General features: G+C 41.1%; 1 protein-coding gene across 3 annotated transcripts in view; it reads left to right on the top strand.

The window, feature by feature from the left end:
• The first annotated feature begins 6927 nt into the window (after positions 1-6927).
• Positions 6928-14631, top strand: part of kcnab1b (potassium voltage-gated channel subfamily A regulatory beta subunit 1b) — a 33589-nt gene continuing 25885 nt past the window's right edge. Inside the window, exons 1-2 of one of the 3 annotated variants that reach the window (XM_058644026.1) lie at positions 7124-7209; positions 13483-14002. In XM_058644026.1, the coding sequence (XP_058500009.1) occupies positions 13788-14002 (215 nt within the window). In that variant the 5' untranslated portion in view covers positions 7124-7209; positions 13483-13787. Of the gene's footprint in view, positions 7210-12212; positions 12715-13482; positions 14003-14631 lie in introns of those variants that run through there. The other 2 variants (XM_058644016.1, XM_058644007.1) reach the window with 2 other exon arrangements.

The following is a 14631-nucleotide window of genomic DNA, read 5'->3' as shown; positions in this document are numbered from 1 at the left end:
GATCGACAAGGATTTTCCCACACAACCATCTCTAGAGGAGAAGGTCCATCTCTGAATGCACAACACTGTCTTGTCTAAACTTATAACTTCATACAATTGTTGTATTTCGGCTCATGGTCTCTTTGATCTGTCTCAACCTCACCTCCCGTTCTCTCCCCTTCCTCTCCTCTGTCCCCCCGCCCCCGTTTTTCCTTTCATCCCAACTGCCCATCTTTGAGTCTGGTCCTGTCAGAGATTTCTTTTTGCAGAGATTAAAAGGGACGTTTTCTTCTCCCCACTGATGCCTAGTGCTTTGCTCATTGTGTGAACTGTTGGGTTTGTCTGCTCTCTAGAATAGAACAGAATATCTTTAATTGTCATTGCAAAGTACGACGAAGTTGAGGTAGTAACCCTCAACATCAGTGCAAAAAGGTACAAAAGACAAGAGACAAACAGACAACAGGCACAGTATCAATTAAATACTCTCTATAATATTGTAAAGGCTTCTGCCTTACTATGTACAGTGCCTTATAACGTATGTTGTGATTTGGCGCTATACATCCATCCATCCATCCATTTTCTACCACTTTATCCTCCACATGAGGGTTGCAGGGCCACATAGAGACAAACAACCATCCACTCACACTGTACAAATACATTGAATGGAATTGAATTGAATTGAATTGAGTTGAATTTAATTTAATTTAATTTAATTTAATTTAATTTAATTTAATTTAATTTAATTTAATTTAATTTAATTTAATTTAATTTAATTTAATTTAATTTAATTTAATTTAATTTAATTTAATTTAACCTTGAAGCAGATGGTCAGATGCATAAACTGTATGGAATGACTTTTCCATCCGAATACTATATAAAGATGCGTTCACTGATTGTGATTGACCTCAGTGGGCTATAACATGACATGCACCTATATACTGTACAAATAAACTGAGAGGGACGCGGCTGCAGACATTTTGGTGGACCTAGAAACTGACCTCCGTGAGACAAGTTGGTCTTAGTTAAAAGACACTTAAACCTAAATGGTCACAAAAGTTTGTATAATGAAGACTATTTTCTGTCATGGAGGTCAACTTCCAGTATGGTTTCTATTGGCGGTATGGAGTTTCACCATATATGTAACATTTGGTTTGTGTGTGCACGTGTGTGTTGAGTTGACGCGCGTGCGAGAGGGAAAATGTTGTTGAACGGGATTTGTTTGTGAAAGCATGACCTTATTTTAAAGCTCTATGACAGTAAAGGCGTTTGACATTTAATGAGTAAAGATATCAACAAACACTAATATGACCTTCATCACAGCCGTCCACAGGAACCTTTTCACGGATAACAAAGCAGCTCCAGTCGATGATTATTTGCTCTGCTACTTTGTCAACGGAACTAACATAAAATAACATAGCAAAAAAAAAAATGAGAGAGTGAAAGGAAAGAAACCCATTTCGGTCCAAGCACGGGGAGCAGACAGGTGCAAAATGTCATTCGAATGTAAAGCATAATGGCTTTTGGTTCTCTGAAGAAAAGTGCTTATAGGCAGGAACCAAGCCAGGAAGAGTCATCCAGTGTATGCAGCGTCTCACAGTCGTCTTATACCTCACTGAGCTCAGTGCCCCTTTAGAAGATGCAGTGGAAGAAGCTGGTGCTGGACTGTGCTGACCTTGTAGCCCAAGCCGAGGGAAGAGTTAGGAAGTTTGAAGTGCATCTAGTGGAAAAGAACAGCCACTGTGGCTGAAAAGCAAAGATCCCACCTGGACTCTGAACCATGACCCACACACCCAGATTTCATCAGTCTGTGGTAGGATTGCCTGCACTGAGGACATCCAGGATTGGGATTAAAGGCCAAAAACACACAAGGAGGTGCACAACTGACAGTGTGTGTGTTCTACTGACAGCACCATCTGCTGGTCTTTGTCACTAACAACCACAATCTGCAGAGAAAAGTGCTGAAATATCAACAACTGAAACTCTGCCTTGTCCCCAAGATAATTACAAGTATTTATGTGCGATCAGAACTCCATCCATACATTAGCTATACTGCTCATCCTTTATGGATTTTGGTGAGCAGCTGCAGTCAGTCCACACACACATTTAGTGAAAGAAAGGAGGAAACTGGAGATCATGAAAACTCCACACAGACAGATCACAGTCTAACTTGGATTTTAAGTTATGCTGTTTACTCCCCTAAAGACACATAAAGACAATGCACTTATGGATGCAGTTATGGACATTCTTTCACTTTAATATGAACATTTGACTATTTTAAAATAAGTGTGAGAGTGAATGGTGGTCCAGGGTGTGACCCCGTCTTTACCTCTCATGTTGAGGATAAAGTGATAGACAGTGAATGAGTTAATACGTTTACTTTTGAATTATGACTTTATCGATGCCTTATTATTTTGATTCTGATTTAATCTGATCAAATTTCCTTTTACTATGTATTGAGCTATGCAATAAAAAATAAAAAAAATAATTTCAAATCTTTTACATGGTGCATGATGAAGATTTTATCTACTTCATGTTTGTGTGTTTGTAACTCTGTTGCCAAACTTGGATCAAAAAAGTGATGAATCCACTCTAGTCTCACTGGGACTAAAATCACAATGAAGTTGAAGTTACTGAATTTATTAATGAAAAGTAAATTTCACTTTGCAAATGATTTAATGGTATTTTAAGGGTTCTCCAAATGTGTTGTTTTGCATTTGACATATCAAAGGACATTTTCATTTCTTTTTTCAATCATGGCACAGTTTTTGTAGTTTGAGTTATAATAGCTTTATTGATTCAAATCACTGGAGATACATTTTTCAATTTACAAACTGGCTGTCGTCAACAATCATCCTCCTATAAAACCCCAATGATTTTACAGCAGGTTTATTGATTCTGATACTACGTCTTTAATGTTATCTTGCTGTTAAGTGTTTGTCATTTACCAAAACACTCAAACAAATCTCTAGTATGTTTCGAAACTTAATCTTCATCATACCCGACTCTGACTTCAATATGGATAGGAGAACGGAAATGGATATGGAAATGGATAAAGTATCGTCTTCTGAAGTTCATGGCCACCTGATCTCCCGCATTAAGATGTACAACCATGCCATTGCTTCCAGCTCTGTGGTCGAACACAGTTGGGATCGGTTCTCCATTCTTCAGCAGGTGCAGCGTCAGCAGCCGAGGTGAGCAGTCTTTAGAAGAGAAGCTGAAGTGATAATTTCCGCTGACTGTTCCAGTGAAAAGACCTGAGGACGATGAAGAGAAATAGTTAAACATCTTCCAAGTACAGTAACAAATCAAATCACTGTGGGAAATATTACCTGTTGAAGGGTCGAATGTTCCTACGTCTGAGTCGACGTGTGTGATCTCAACAGCGGAGGGTCCGACTTCAATATATAGTTGAAACAAAAAGAAAAGTAATTCCTTTATTCGTCAACTTTGTGTCGACAATCAAATTAAAAGGAGAGATTCAAGAGCAGCACAACAACACTATTGTAAGAAATAAATACATGGTAGAAAATATTACAACTTATTCTTACCTTGATCATTCATCTCAAAGGGAATCTCGTCTCCTTCTAGGTCAGCCACACACAGGCTGATGAGGGATAAACCCAACACGGCCAACAAGGTCTTCATCTTCATCATGACTTTAGTTGCTCTGCCTCTCCTCATCTCACAGTGTCTTATTTATACCACACAGAGAAGGAAATGCCCTTGACTTTCCCAGATTAAACCAAATTACACGATAAGATATGATAAGAAGTATGATAAGAATATTATTTCACTGGCAATGACGTCACTGCAAATGTCAAGATATAAAAATAAGCATGAACTTGGCGAGTAATAACCTTTCAGAGTAAGTGATAATATTTGCACTGTGATAGAGTAGAGATGCAAAAAATAACCTCAACCTCATCAGCAACAAATTCCCTTTTTGGGGTTGTGATTGTGTGATCTGAGTTAACATTTTTTACCCCTGTCAGTTGCATATCCACAAAAATTGCTATGCGTTATAATTTTTTTTTTGCCCTGCAGTGTCTGTTGCGTTGCTACCAGCACAAGTCAGATCGTCTACAAGTGTCTCCTCTGTCCACCATTTTTCCTTTCACCCCAACTGCACATCATTGAGTCTGGTCCTGTCAGAAATGTATTTTTCAGAGATTAAAAGGGAGGTTTTCTTCTCTCCACTGATGCCTAGTGCTTTGCTCATTGTGTGAACTGTTGGGTTACTCTGCTTTCTATTGTAAAGCTCTCTGCCGTACAGTGCCTTGAGATAATGTATGTTGTGATTTGGCACTATACATCCATCCATCCATTTTCTACCACTTTATCCTCCACATGAGGTTCACAGGGCCACATAGAGACATTGAATTGAACCTTGAAGCAAATGGTCAGGTCCATAAACTGTATGGAATGACTTTTCCATCCGAATACTATATAAACATGCTGTCACTGATTGTGATTGACATCAGTGACCCTCATGATATGCACCTATATACAACTAAATTGAGAGGGACGCGGCTGCAGACAATTTGGCGGACCTAGAAACTGTCCTCCGTGAGACAAGTTGGTCTTTTGTTGCTATTTTCTGTTATGGAGGTCAATTTCCAGCACGGTTTCTATCGGCGGTATGGAGGTCCACCATATATGTAACGTTAGGTTTGTGTGTGCACATGTGTGTTGAGTTGATGCACGTGCGAGAGAGAAATTGTTGTTGAACGGGATTTGTTTGTGAACTGTAAGAAGAGCACTCGGTCAGCCACAATGTTATTCTGCTGTGAGGGCCAGATTTTCCGAGTAGTGTTCCCCTCGCTGTCTGCAGGAGTATGACTGTGTACAAGCGTCGATGAGTCACTCTGGTCTTGGAGGAAAGAAAAGTCCTCACATATCCAAGGACTGAAATAGACTAAATGCCTCTCACGCTGAGTGGGAGGACATTACAGACACACAGAGAACCGATCACAACCCCCACATCATTTTACAGTATAGGCCTATCTCCATTTTCTCCTTAGATACGCTAATACACACTTATATCTGTAAATTAGTGATGGATCTCTATATTATTGTGTGTGTGTGTGTGTGTGTGTGTGTGTGTGTGTGTGTGTGTGGTTGGTGTGTGTGTGCGCGTGTGTGTACGTGCACTGCATGTTCCTACTGTCTTTGCAGGAACATCCTGCTTCTCTCTCCACTAGAGGGCAGGCAGATACAACTAACAGGAAAATAACTGAGTAATGGAAATGTGAATGGTTTTATTTATTTATTTTTGTTGATTCTGTATTTTTATGGACTTGTCATGGATATGTCATTACTTTCATTGATCTAACTCTGCTCCCTGCTACCTATAATCATCAAATGATAACACCAGGCACCAGAATAGAAGGTATTATTGTTGGTGATTATTATTGAACATGATGCATAGAGTCCTCTGTAAGGACAGGGTCATTTCAATAACAAAACATAAACCTAAGTGAAAATATGACAATTAAACCATTTTAATCAAAGTCTGGAGATCCCTTCAGCTAAGAAAACAGTATGATATTTTCACAAGGGTTCATTTTACACTGTTAGAAAAACCCAAGTACTATAACATCGTGTGCCCATTAACTGTATGCCATTAATAATGATAATAATAAAAAAACAACAGTTTAGCCTAAATAGCAGTCACAATGGTAACCGCTTTGCAAACACACTGGAAATCTATTTATGGCCTTTTAACTCATAAGGTAACAGGAGCACAAATAACAGTGTGTTTGTCTATGCTGATCTGAAGAGGTTGTTCAGTATGAAGTGTTTTTAACATTCTGGTGTCAACAATCAACAAACAATTGTTTTTCTTCTAGTGATCCTGCATACTGCAGCTTTTAAAATAATTCATTTCAAATGTCACATATGAACATTTACTGGAGCTGATGTTTGCCTCCATCCGCTATCACAGGCTTCCATATATCTGCCGTCATTCCAGAGCAACTTTGTCTTTCGGAGAGAAAATGTAATCTAATCACTTGTTTTCATGGCCTTTGAGCGAGCCTTGTATATGTCCTTACTTAAGGAATGACCTTGCTTTGCAGACGCCACCATCTTGTTTTGCATTTTGAAGTGGAGGCTTATGACACAAACAAAGAAGAACAACTTTCTTTCTAATAAGTGAAGGCCACCGCAGGTCACTAATGAGTGAGGGAAAGGGAGGGAGGGGTGAGTTGTCCCCTGGTGCATGCAGGTGCATGTCAAGGTCGGCTCCTGTTCCTACTCTTCCAACTGGCTCGTTGTTCTTTATCAGCAAAGGCTTTTGTGTTGACGCCAGGTCGTACTAAATAACCATAGCTGATGTATAATCGTCTTGTTCTCAGAGCTGACTGCACTGCATTTCTGTTTCTATGATCATTTAATCACTTGTTTCAAACTAATATGAGAGGAACAGAGTGATCACTTTACGTCGGTGCACTGGCTTCGACTGACTGACTTTACATGTGACAAATGTTTTGCAGAAGTCATATCCTCCTGGCTTTGTTCAGGCTTCAAACTAAAGCTGCCATTGTCTTTTAAATTGTCAATCATCTAAGAATAAAAAGTTGACATCATAGGTATGACACACAGATCTCTCTGGCCTCCAAGCTGTTATCTGTATCTTTGATACTGTCACTGTGTTAATTCTATTTCTGTGTGTGTGTGTGTGTGTGTGTGTCCAGCAGCCCCAGTCTTATTTGTGTACATGTGCAGTTTGTCGGCCATATCTCTGGAAATAGTGTCATCACTCTAAATCACTCTGTCGGTCCTTTTTGGCACGATGGTATCTCCTCAGTAAACAAACACACATGGATATCCTCCGTGGTTCTGCATGACTGACATTGCATTGCACTTTCATGGAGATGTTCTTGGGTCACACGATGACTAAATATATTGAAAGAGATTTCGCTAACAAAAGAAAGTGTCCCATCGGCCTGTTGGAGACGAGGCTGGTCCAAACATGTATCTCAAGGCTGCCTGTACTGAGGTCCCCGTGCCCAGGCAGAGAGGGGGGCCGAGGCTGGAACGCTGCCCCAGTTCCAACCAGCAGAGGCAGGGGGCAGGAACTCGGCTGAACCCCTCATACTCCACCAGCTGCCCTCCATCAGGCTTTGAAGCCAGCAGACCTCGCGGGCAGAACAGTTTGGAGGAGCTTCTTTATGTACACGGCCACTTGTTTCAGGCTTCTACGCAGCCTAGTGCCAGCATGGTCTACAGGTAGGATATGATGTCATGAGGAAGTGGGCATACACTTAAAATCCAAACATTTTCAGCAGCAACGTTTTTAATACATGCTTTAAATGTAAGGTTGTATTTTGTTATATAACAGACAGTATGTGTGTAGAGGGAGATTTTACAGCACAGTCTCCATAAAGCTGGGTGATCACACTGATTATATATAAGGAACGGTTACTGTCTGATATTGTGAAATAAATGTAAATGAGCAATTAGTGTAAACAGCAGTTTGTCTGTAAATGTGTTGCCTCTCGTGTTTAACTGGAAGCAGGGATTAAAGTTCAACTGCTCAGCAAGTTTAGTCGCGTTAAACACCTAATGCATTCATCATCTCCTGATAACGAGCAAACTGTCTGGACAGCAAGGTGCAGGACTGTGTAATTGGACTCGTCTTTGGAGGCACATGAGGCCACCAGACATTCCGCGGTGCTTTTAGTGACTTTGGCAGGTCGTGTGGAAAAGATTGATGAAGTGATAAAGTAAAGGTCCAGTGTGTCACATTCATTGGCTGGATTTAAAACCCATAAGTATGTGTTTATAAGTGTGTAAGAATAAAAATGGTTTGGTTCTGGTAGCCTTAAATTAATCCAGTCAATCCAATCAAGTAAAAGTACCACAAGTAAAAGTACTGGTCTAAAAATGTACTCAAGTTAAAGTAAACAAGTAGCTTGTTTAAAATGTACTCAGAGTAAAAGTTACTTTAATAACAAGGTTGGGGTTCTATCTTGGGTCGTGCAAAAAGGACAAGGGGACACAAATCTCACATTAATTGTTTTTAATTAAAGGCAAACCTTTACAAATTAAAGTGTTGACAAAATAAAATATGTAAACACATAATGTATCACAGTCATAATGGGTCAAAGGTCACAAGTGCTTGAACCTTCTCACTCACTTCATTTAGTCACCTGTCCTCATCATTCACTGCTAAAGCTTCCGATACGTGAATTTTTTAATAATTTTTTTCAAACTCAGGCCAACATTTTTACTTTTTTTATTTTTTACTGATTGATTTGAAACGTAGCAAAGAACAATAATTCATTACAGTTGCTTCCTGATGCACACGGGCAGAGAGAGAGTGTTACAGTCTCGCCGTGAGATGAAACTGATTATGCGACAGTTCATTCAAACTATAGTTGCAAACAAGTCACCTGATTGGACGAGAGGCATTCAGCGAAAGTGAGTATAACAGCACTCTTAGCACTTAGCACTTAGCACACTCTGCTTCACAGGTGTACATAATAATCAGTGATTACACCGAGTGTTAATCAACCTACACTGTTACACCTGGTGCAGGACAGATTCTCTCCTGTGTCCATCTTAGTCAGAGATAAGTCTGTGAACATATTGTTTTGGTTTTCCCGAAAAACTTTTAATTTAAATTATAAATGATCGTCAGGAGAGGAGAAGGAGCTGGACACGTCCGTGCTAACCCGGAATGTGACGTCAGTGAGGGAGAACGTGGCAGTGAGTGAACTGAACTTGACTGAACACAAACATCTGAAAAGATTTGAAAGTTCACTAAAAAGTGACTCAAGACTTCACTAAGAACACTGTACAAGAATGTGTGTGTGTGTGTGTGTGTGTGTGTGTGTGTGTTTATCTAAATTATTAGGTATCCCAGCATTTTCAGGCCTGTAAACCAAATACTAAGCTAGAGTCAGCCCCATTCTACATGTAGATGGAGTTATTTTTGGAACACTTTTTCTTTGTGTTCGGGCCTTTTCGTACAAGCACGATGTCTCTGAAAATGCACGTTTTGGAAACTGCCAGGAAAAAATGGTGTTTTTGGGCTGTGCATCTGTGTCCCCTCTGGCTGACGTCAGTGTGAGACGTCATCATGTTTGTTTACATGTGGCAAGCTGAGCCTTTGACATGCTTACACATGCATATTTACTTTATTTATCTTTTTTTGGGTTTTTTTTTTTGTCTCTCCGTGATTGTGATTGGCTCGCAGGGCTTTACAGTTACAGTTATATCACCACCTGTTGACTTGTCATGCTTTTGACAGGACTGTGTTTGCAGTCTGAGCGAAGATGTGTTTGAGAACCAAGCGTGCGTGATTATTTTTAAAAACCCGAGCCCGAAAACTCTTAAGTGTGAACTAGGCCTTAAGTTTGGCTGAGCTGTCAGTTGTACATCAGTGTTCCTAATGTGTGCCAAGTCAGATGTTGAATGTGACATTGAGTGTGGTGTTTTGGAAAATTGTCATATCAACGTGTCACCTGGAGGAGGAGAGGTTGGGCAAAGCAGTCGATCACAGTCAGGCGAGACCGAATATTCTATATTTGCATAGTGGAATTATTACGGGATTTGTTGCGGTGTATTTTTATGGAGAGGCGGGTACTGATGCTATGAGGGAAAAACCCAGATTTTTTTCCTGGCCATAACCAGGTGCCTTTTGTGCCTAGACCAAACTGCAGCATACCCCTCCCTAAAAAGAAAAGCTAAGCATAAATATTTTACATATTTGCCACTTAAAAACATTCAAATGCAGCATATCTATTGTTTTTTTTTTTTAGAATTACTTACTCAAGGGGAAAAAAAAAACATATATTTACTACATGTCTCTCTAATGGAAGCCTAACACATCCCGTAACAAAAATATGCATCTTTTTTGTGAACAAATACGTGTAATTCTTGCCTCAAAAAGTGATCGCTCTGAGGTGGAAATTCTCAAATCCTCCGTCAGTATTATTAACCGTGAACTGCAGAGTGAAATGAAACGGCTCCCGTGGCCACTTCCATTTCTTTTCTGGAAGGTCACGAGGCGTCTGCGGAGGCTCCCGCAATAAACATGTCAGCGTTCATCTGTGTCACTGAACCCAGTGCATTCAGAGCGGTGTGCTGCAAAAGGAAGAGCCGACTATGATGCTGATGGTCATAAGTCAAAGTTATTGCAGTGAAAATGATGATGGTAATGGGGTGATGATGATGATGTTGATGATGTGATGAGAATGGCTATGGTGGAGAATTGCAACACCTTGTGTGGTGATGTTGGTGATGATGATGATGATGATGACGATAACTTTACTTTTCGTTCAAACCTTCACATTCAGTGTCCGGCTTGTTCATTAGTGTGTCTTGCATGTTTCATGATTAATTGTATAGTTTGTACACACAGTCGTGCTGTATGTGTGTGCAGTGCATTACAATGACTCCAGCTCCCACTCTGATAAGAACAAAGTGACCAGGGAGAGCAAATTGCTGGTGCAGCAGTGATGTCAAAGACAGCTTGGAAAGGTGCCCCCCCCCCCCCTTCATTATCTCTCATTTTCTCAACGGGAGGTTAGTGGTGATAAGGAAGAGCATCTATTAAATCTTGAACAGCCTTTTCAGCAGCAGCAGAATGCGAAACACAAAAATCTGTTAGTCAAGCAGCGAACTGTTTACAGGGCTGTAATTATGTGACATGGAATCCAGCAATTCCCGGGGCTTTATTTAGATAGAATGTGAGACAGGATGATAAATGTTTTCCTCATTAATAGATGCAGTATTTTTGGTTGCGCAAGATATGCCGAGAGATGTTCCAAATTGTGGGGAAATCCATGGTTAGGTCACCGTGGAGAGATTAGTCGGTCTCTTCGGTGCAATTTCATTGTCACTCATCATTTTTCACAAACTCCTCGCATGGAGGTTTGTGTCTTAGCAACGCAATTTCAAGACTTCATCAGTTGTTACTGGAGCAGTTAAGACACAGCGGTTTGCCTTGGGGTAACCGCGTCGCCACCTGTTGGGGATTCCAACCAAGACTGTAACACTTGTGACTGGCATACTTTGAAATGGAATTAACAGGAAGGTATTTGTAGCCTTGGAGATGCTGGTGACACCAGAGAGATGTTTGATGTTTAACCTCTCCAGAGCATTGTGAAACTCAAAAATCTGTTTTTCACGGAGGCTGCTGTCATGTCATGTCATCATGGCATCATTTCTGCTTAATATTGGAGTCGTAATTCCATTAAGTTAAGGTTGAACGAATGACGCTTTCCAGTTGTGTTATTGTAGGCTTCAGCATTTTTGGATCTTGACCCATGAAAGCTACTTTTTTTTTCTATATTTTATAATTTAACTGTTTAAATGGATTTAGTCTTGTACCTTGCACATTCAGTTGCAATAATGGAAACTACTAAATAATATATCTTCTACCAAAAAAATGTGACAGTATGTTGGATTGAATTCTGTGAAATGCCTGTGAATTTGAAAATCAAATAAAATGTGACCCAGCTCACATCGAATACTGAATAAATCTGCAAAGATACATATAATCTATCATGACGTACACAATCTGGCTGATTCCTGACCCAGAAGCTCACATCGTCGTGAAAATGACTGTTACCATGTCTTCTGCTATCAAATGCAGTCACGGGGATATAAATAAAATTTGCCTCAAGGTTTTTGCGGCTGTTCAATGAACCATGAAATCTTGCATTGTCAATTTACTGCTAAGTAGGTGAGGAGAGTAAAGACACTGTGCTGCTGCCTGAACACTGGTTAACGCTTTGTTTCATTGCGACACTTCATCCGATCTGTTACCTAACATCTGCTCCGGGACATCAGTGTCAGTGTCGGTCTTTTCTGGATGTTTCTGTAAATCAGAATTAAAGCCAGTAACTTTATACTTTGCGTATATGAGAGAAAGTGCTTTGAAATGATGCTTGATGTCGTTAATTAGTGGTTACTGCAGTATAAAGAGGACACACACAGTAACGGGCGGGGGGGGGGGGGGGGTGCAATCAAAATGCCTAGGTCGTTCACAGGGAAGTGAAGCGTGTCACTGATGTTACATGTAGGTTACTGTCATCAAACACAATATGCCACGTAAACATCCAGCCTGAGGTGGATTTCCTCCATGTAAATGAACACACATACATCAAGTCACATTAGCCCAATGGCTCTCTCTCTCTCTCTCTCTCTCTCTCTCTCACTCTCTCTCTCTCTCTCCCACTCAGAGTGTGTGGCGCCATAGTGAAAAACACTGCAGTTCTTTCAGCCAGTCAGTCAGAGCCAGTAGCCTCTACACTCTGTCTCTCTCCCTCCTCATTCAGCGCCTGGCTCACTCTCTCCACACTCGCTGTTCATCGCCTCCTCACTGCATCTGTCCTCCTCTCTCTGAAATGATGTACCATGCATCCTCCAGTCTCCTCCTCCTCCTCCTCCTCCTCTCCGCTTGTCCATTACCATTCCAGGGTCCCTTTATCAAAGAGAGTATTCTTGCTGCAAACCCGGGAACCATAAAAGCTGTGTTACTTCCTTGCGGACTTTGGAGACAGAACCAGGCTCTCTGCCCAGTCTGAGGACAGCCGCTGGAGACACTGCTGCTGCTGCTGCTGCTGCTGCTGCTGCTGCTTCTGCTGCTTCTTTTGGGATGTGGATCTTTGCAAACCTCTGATTCCAGTGTAAAAACTGTTTGACGCCTCTAAAAGTTGCAGGAAGACTCACAACATTCAAGAAGCTCATCCTGCCTCAGAGAGTGCTGGCATCTCACTCTGTGTAAGAAGCACCTGTATCCACAAAGATTTGGTTTTGCGTGTGAGCACATGTGTGTTGAGTCGAAGTGCAGCAGTTTGTCACAGAGAAATTGTCAGTGAACGGGGATTTGTTTGCAAGCATTTTGCTGTACTGTGAAAGCATGACCTTATTTTAAAGACGTATGACAGTAGTTAAAGGCGTTCTGTGGTGTGTGTGTGTGTGTGTGTGTGTGTGTCTGTGCACAGTGTTGAGGGCATAGCATGGTGGTGCAGTGTTACTCTCTTCCTTCCCGGCGTTTGACTGGATTGCTTAGCTGCAGTTTGAGGGCAAGGAAGAGTCTCCAGACACACAAACTGACAAAAACCTCAGAGACACCCTCAAGAGAAAGACATCAAAAGAAACATAGACATCATAAACAGAGAGAGAGAGGCTGGTTCAATGAGGACAGAAATAGAAAAATTAGACAGAAAGACATGAGAAACCAGGGCAAAGTTGTTCTTGTTCATCATATTTCTGCAATGAAGCTGAAGCAAAGGGCATTCAAATGGAGACAACTGTAGGGGAAAATAAACTGAATTATTTCTACAGGGTTTTTTTTTAAGTACTGTCATTTCTGGTTCAGCAGATTATTTTCTCTTTTTAGTCACACTTGTAAGCCTCGCTCCTCTAACCCTCTGTGACACACACTGTATTCCCTCTTCCCAGTCGGCAACTCTTCAAACGACTCATCCAGTTCCTCATTTTCCTCCATCCTTCTCCCTCCATCTCCATCCTCTGTCATATTTTCAGGTGGTGTCAGACCAACTCTAAGTCTCAGCCCTCCACACACTGAAGCAGGACTGCACTGCTGTTATGTCCAATTTTGACATAACCCCAGCTTCATCTCCTCCCTTAAGAAACTGAACAATCTCATGCTCCCATCATTCCTGCCTGTGATTTCAGCAGCACCTGCTAGAACGGTTTCTGGACCAGTGACGTCCAGCTTCACGTAGAATCAACAAGGAAACACATTCCAGACTTTCCAGAGGACAAGAAAAAGACTGTCAAGGACTTATTTGTCTCGGGAGCAGCTCTTGTGGCCTTAGCCAACAACCATGCAGGTGTCCTTTGCATGTACAGACCACGGACTGAAGGCCCCACGTAATGGGGAGCACAGCAAGCAGAACTCCACCAGCCCCAATACTGCCAGTCAGGCTCGTGCCCGCTTCCGCACCGTGGCCCTGATAGCTCGCAGCCTGGGCTCCTTCACCCACCGCTACCACCACAACCTGAAGGAGTCCACAGCCAAGCTCACCGGCATGAAGTACCGGTATGTAGACTGACGTGGTGGTTGGAGACTGTGTGTGAGAGCAGAGTGAGCAGAGTTGAGGAGGTGTGTTTTAGTTCTAGTTCTCTCTCCTCTGCCCAGTCTATGCACTGAAAACCTGCCAAATCAATATATATGGAATGACAGCACAGTCAATGAGAGAATAGAGCAGAAACAACGTGTTTACAACAAAGGGTTAAAAAAGTCCTGATGGAGACAATAGTGATTTATGAGCAGTCCTGACAGGTGATGAGTGGGACGCAGTGCGAGTCTCCCTTGTGTATGTGTTAAGAAACATTTTTCCAATATGTAGATTTCCTTTATTTACTACTGTTTAATACATCTAATTATATTACATTAAAAGGGGGGTTTTAATTAAAAAACTAATACAATCTTATGTATAGAATTTGAAGTGAATGTCAGGGTCATTCTCACTTAAAAAACAGACCTGATATTACACCTGATATTCAACATGGACAGTACAATAAACATAACATAATGAAACAAGAAAATAGCAAAGAAAACACCTGTCACAAAGCTGCTGTGCTAAGACAACCCTAACCCTAACCCTAGTATCAAAACATTATATATATAAAAATATATATTTTCTTGCATTTGATTTACAGCATTTT

Source organism: Solea solea, chromosome 1, assembly GCF_958295425.1.
Source record: "Solea solea chromosome 1, fSolSol10.1, whole genome shotgun sequence".
NCBI lineage: Eukaryota > Metazoa > Chordata > Actinopteri > Pleuronectiformes > Soleidae > Solea > Solea solea.
This window is presented reverse-complemented; position numbering and strand designations above follow the sequence as displayed.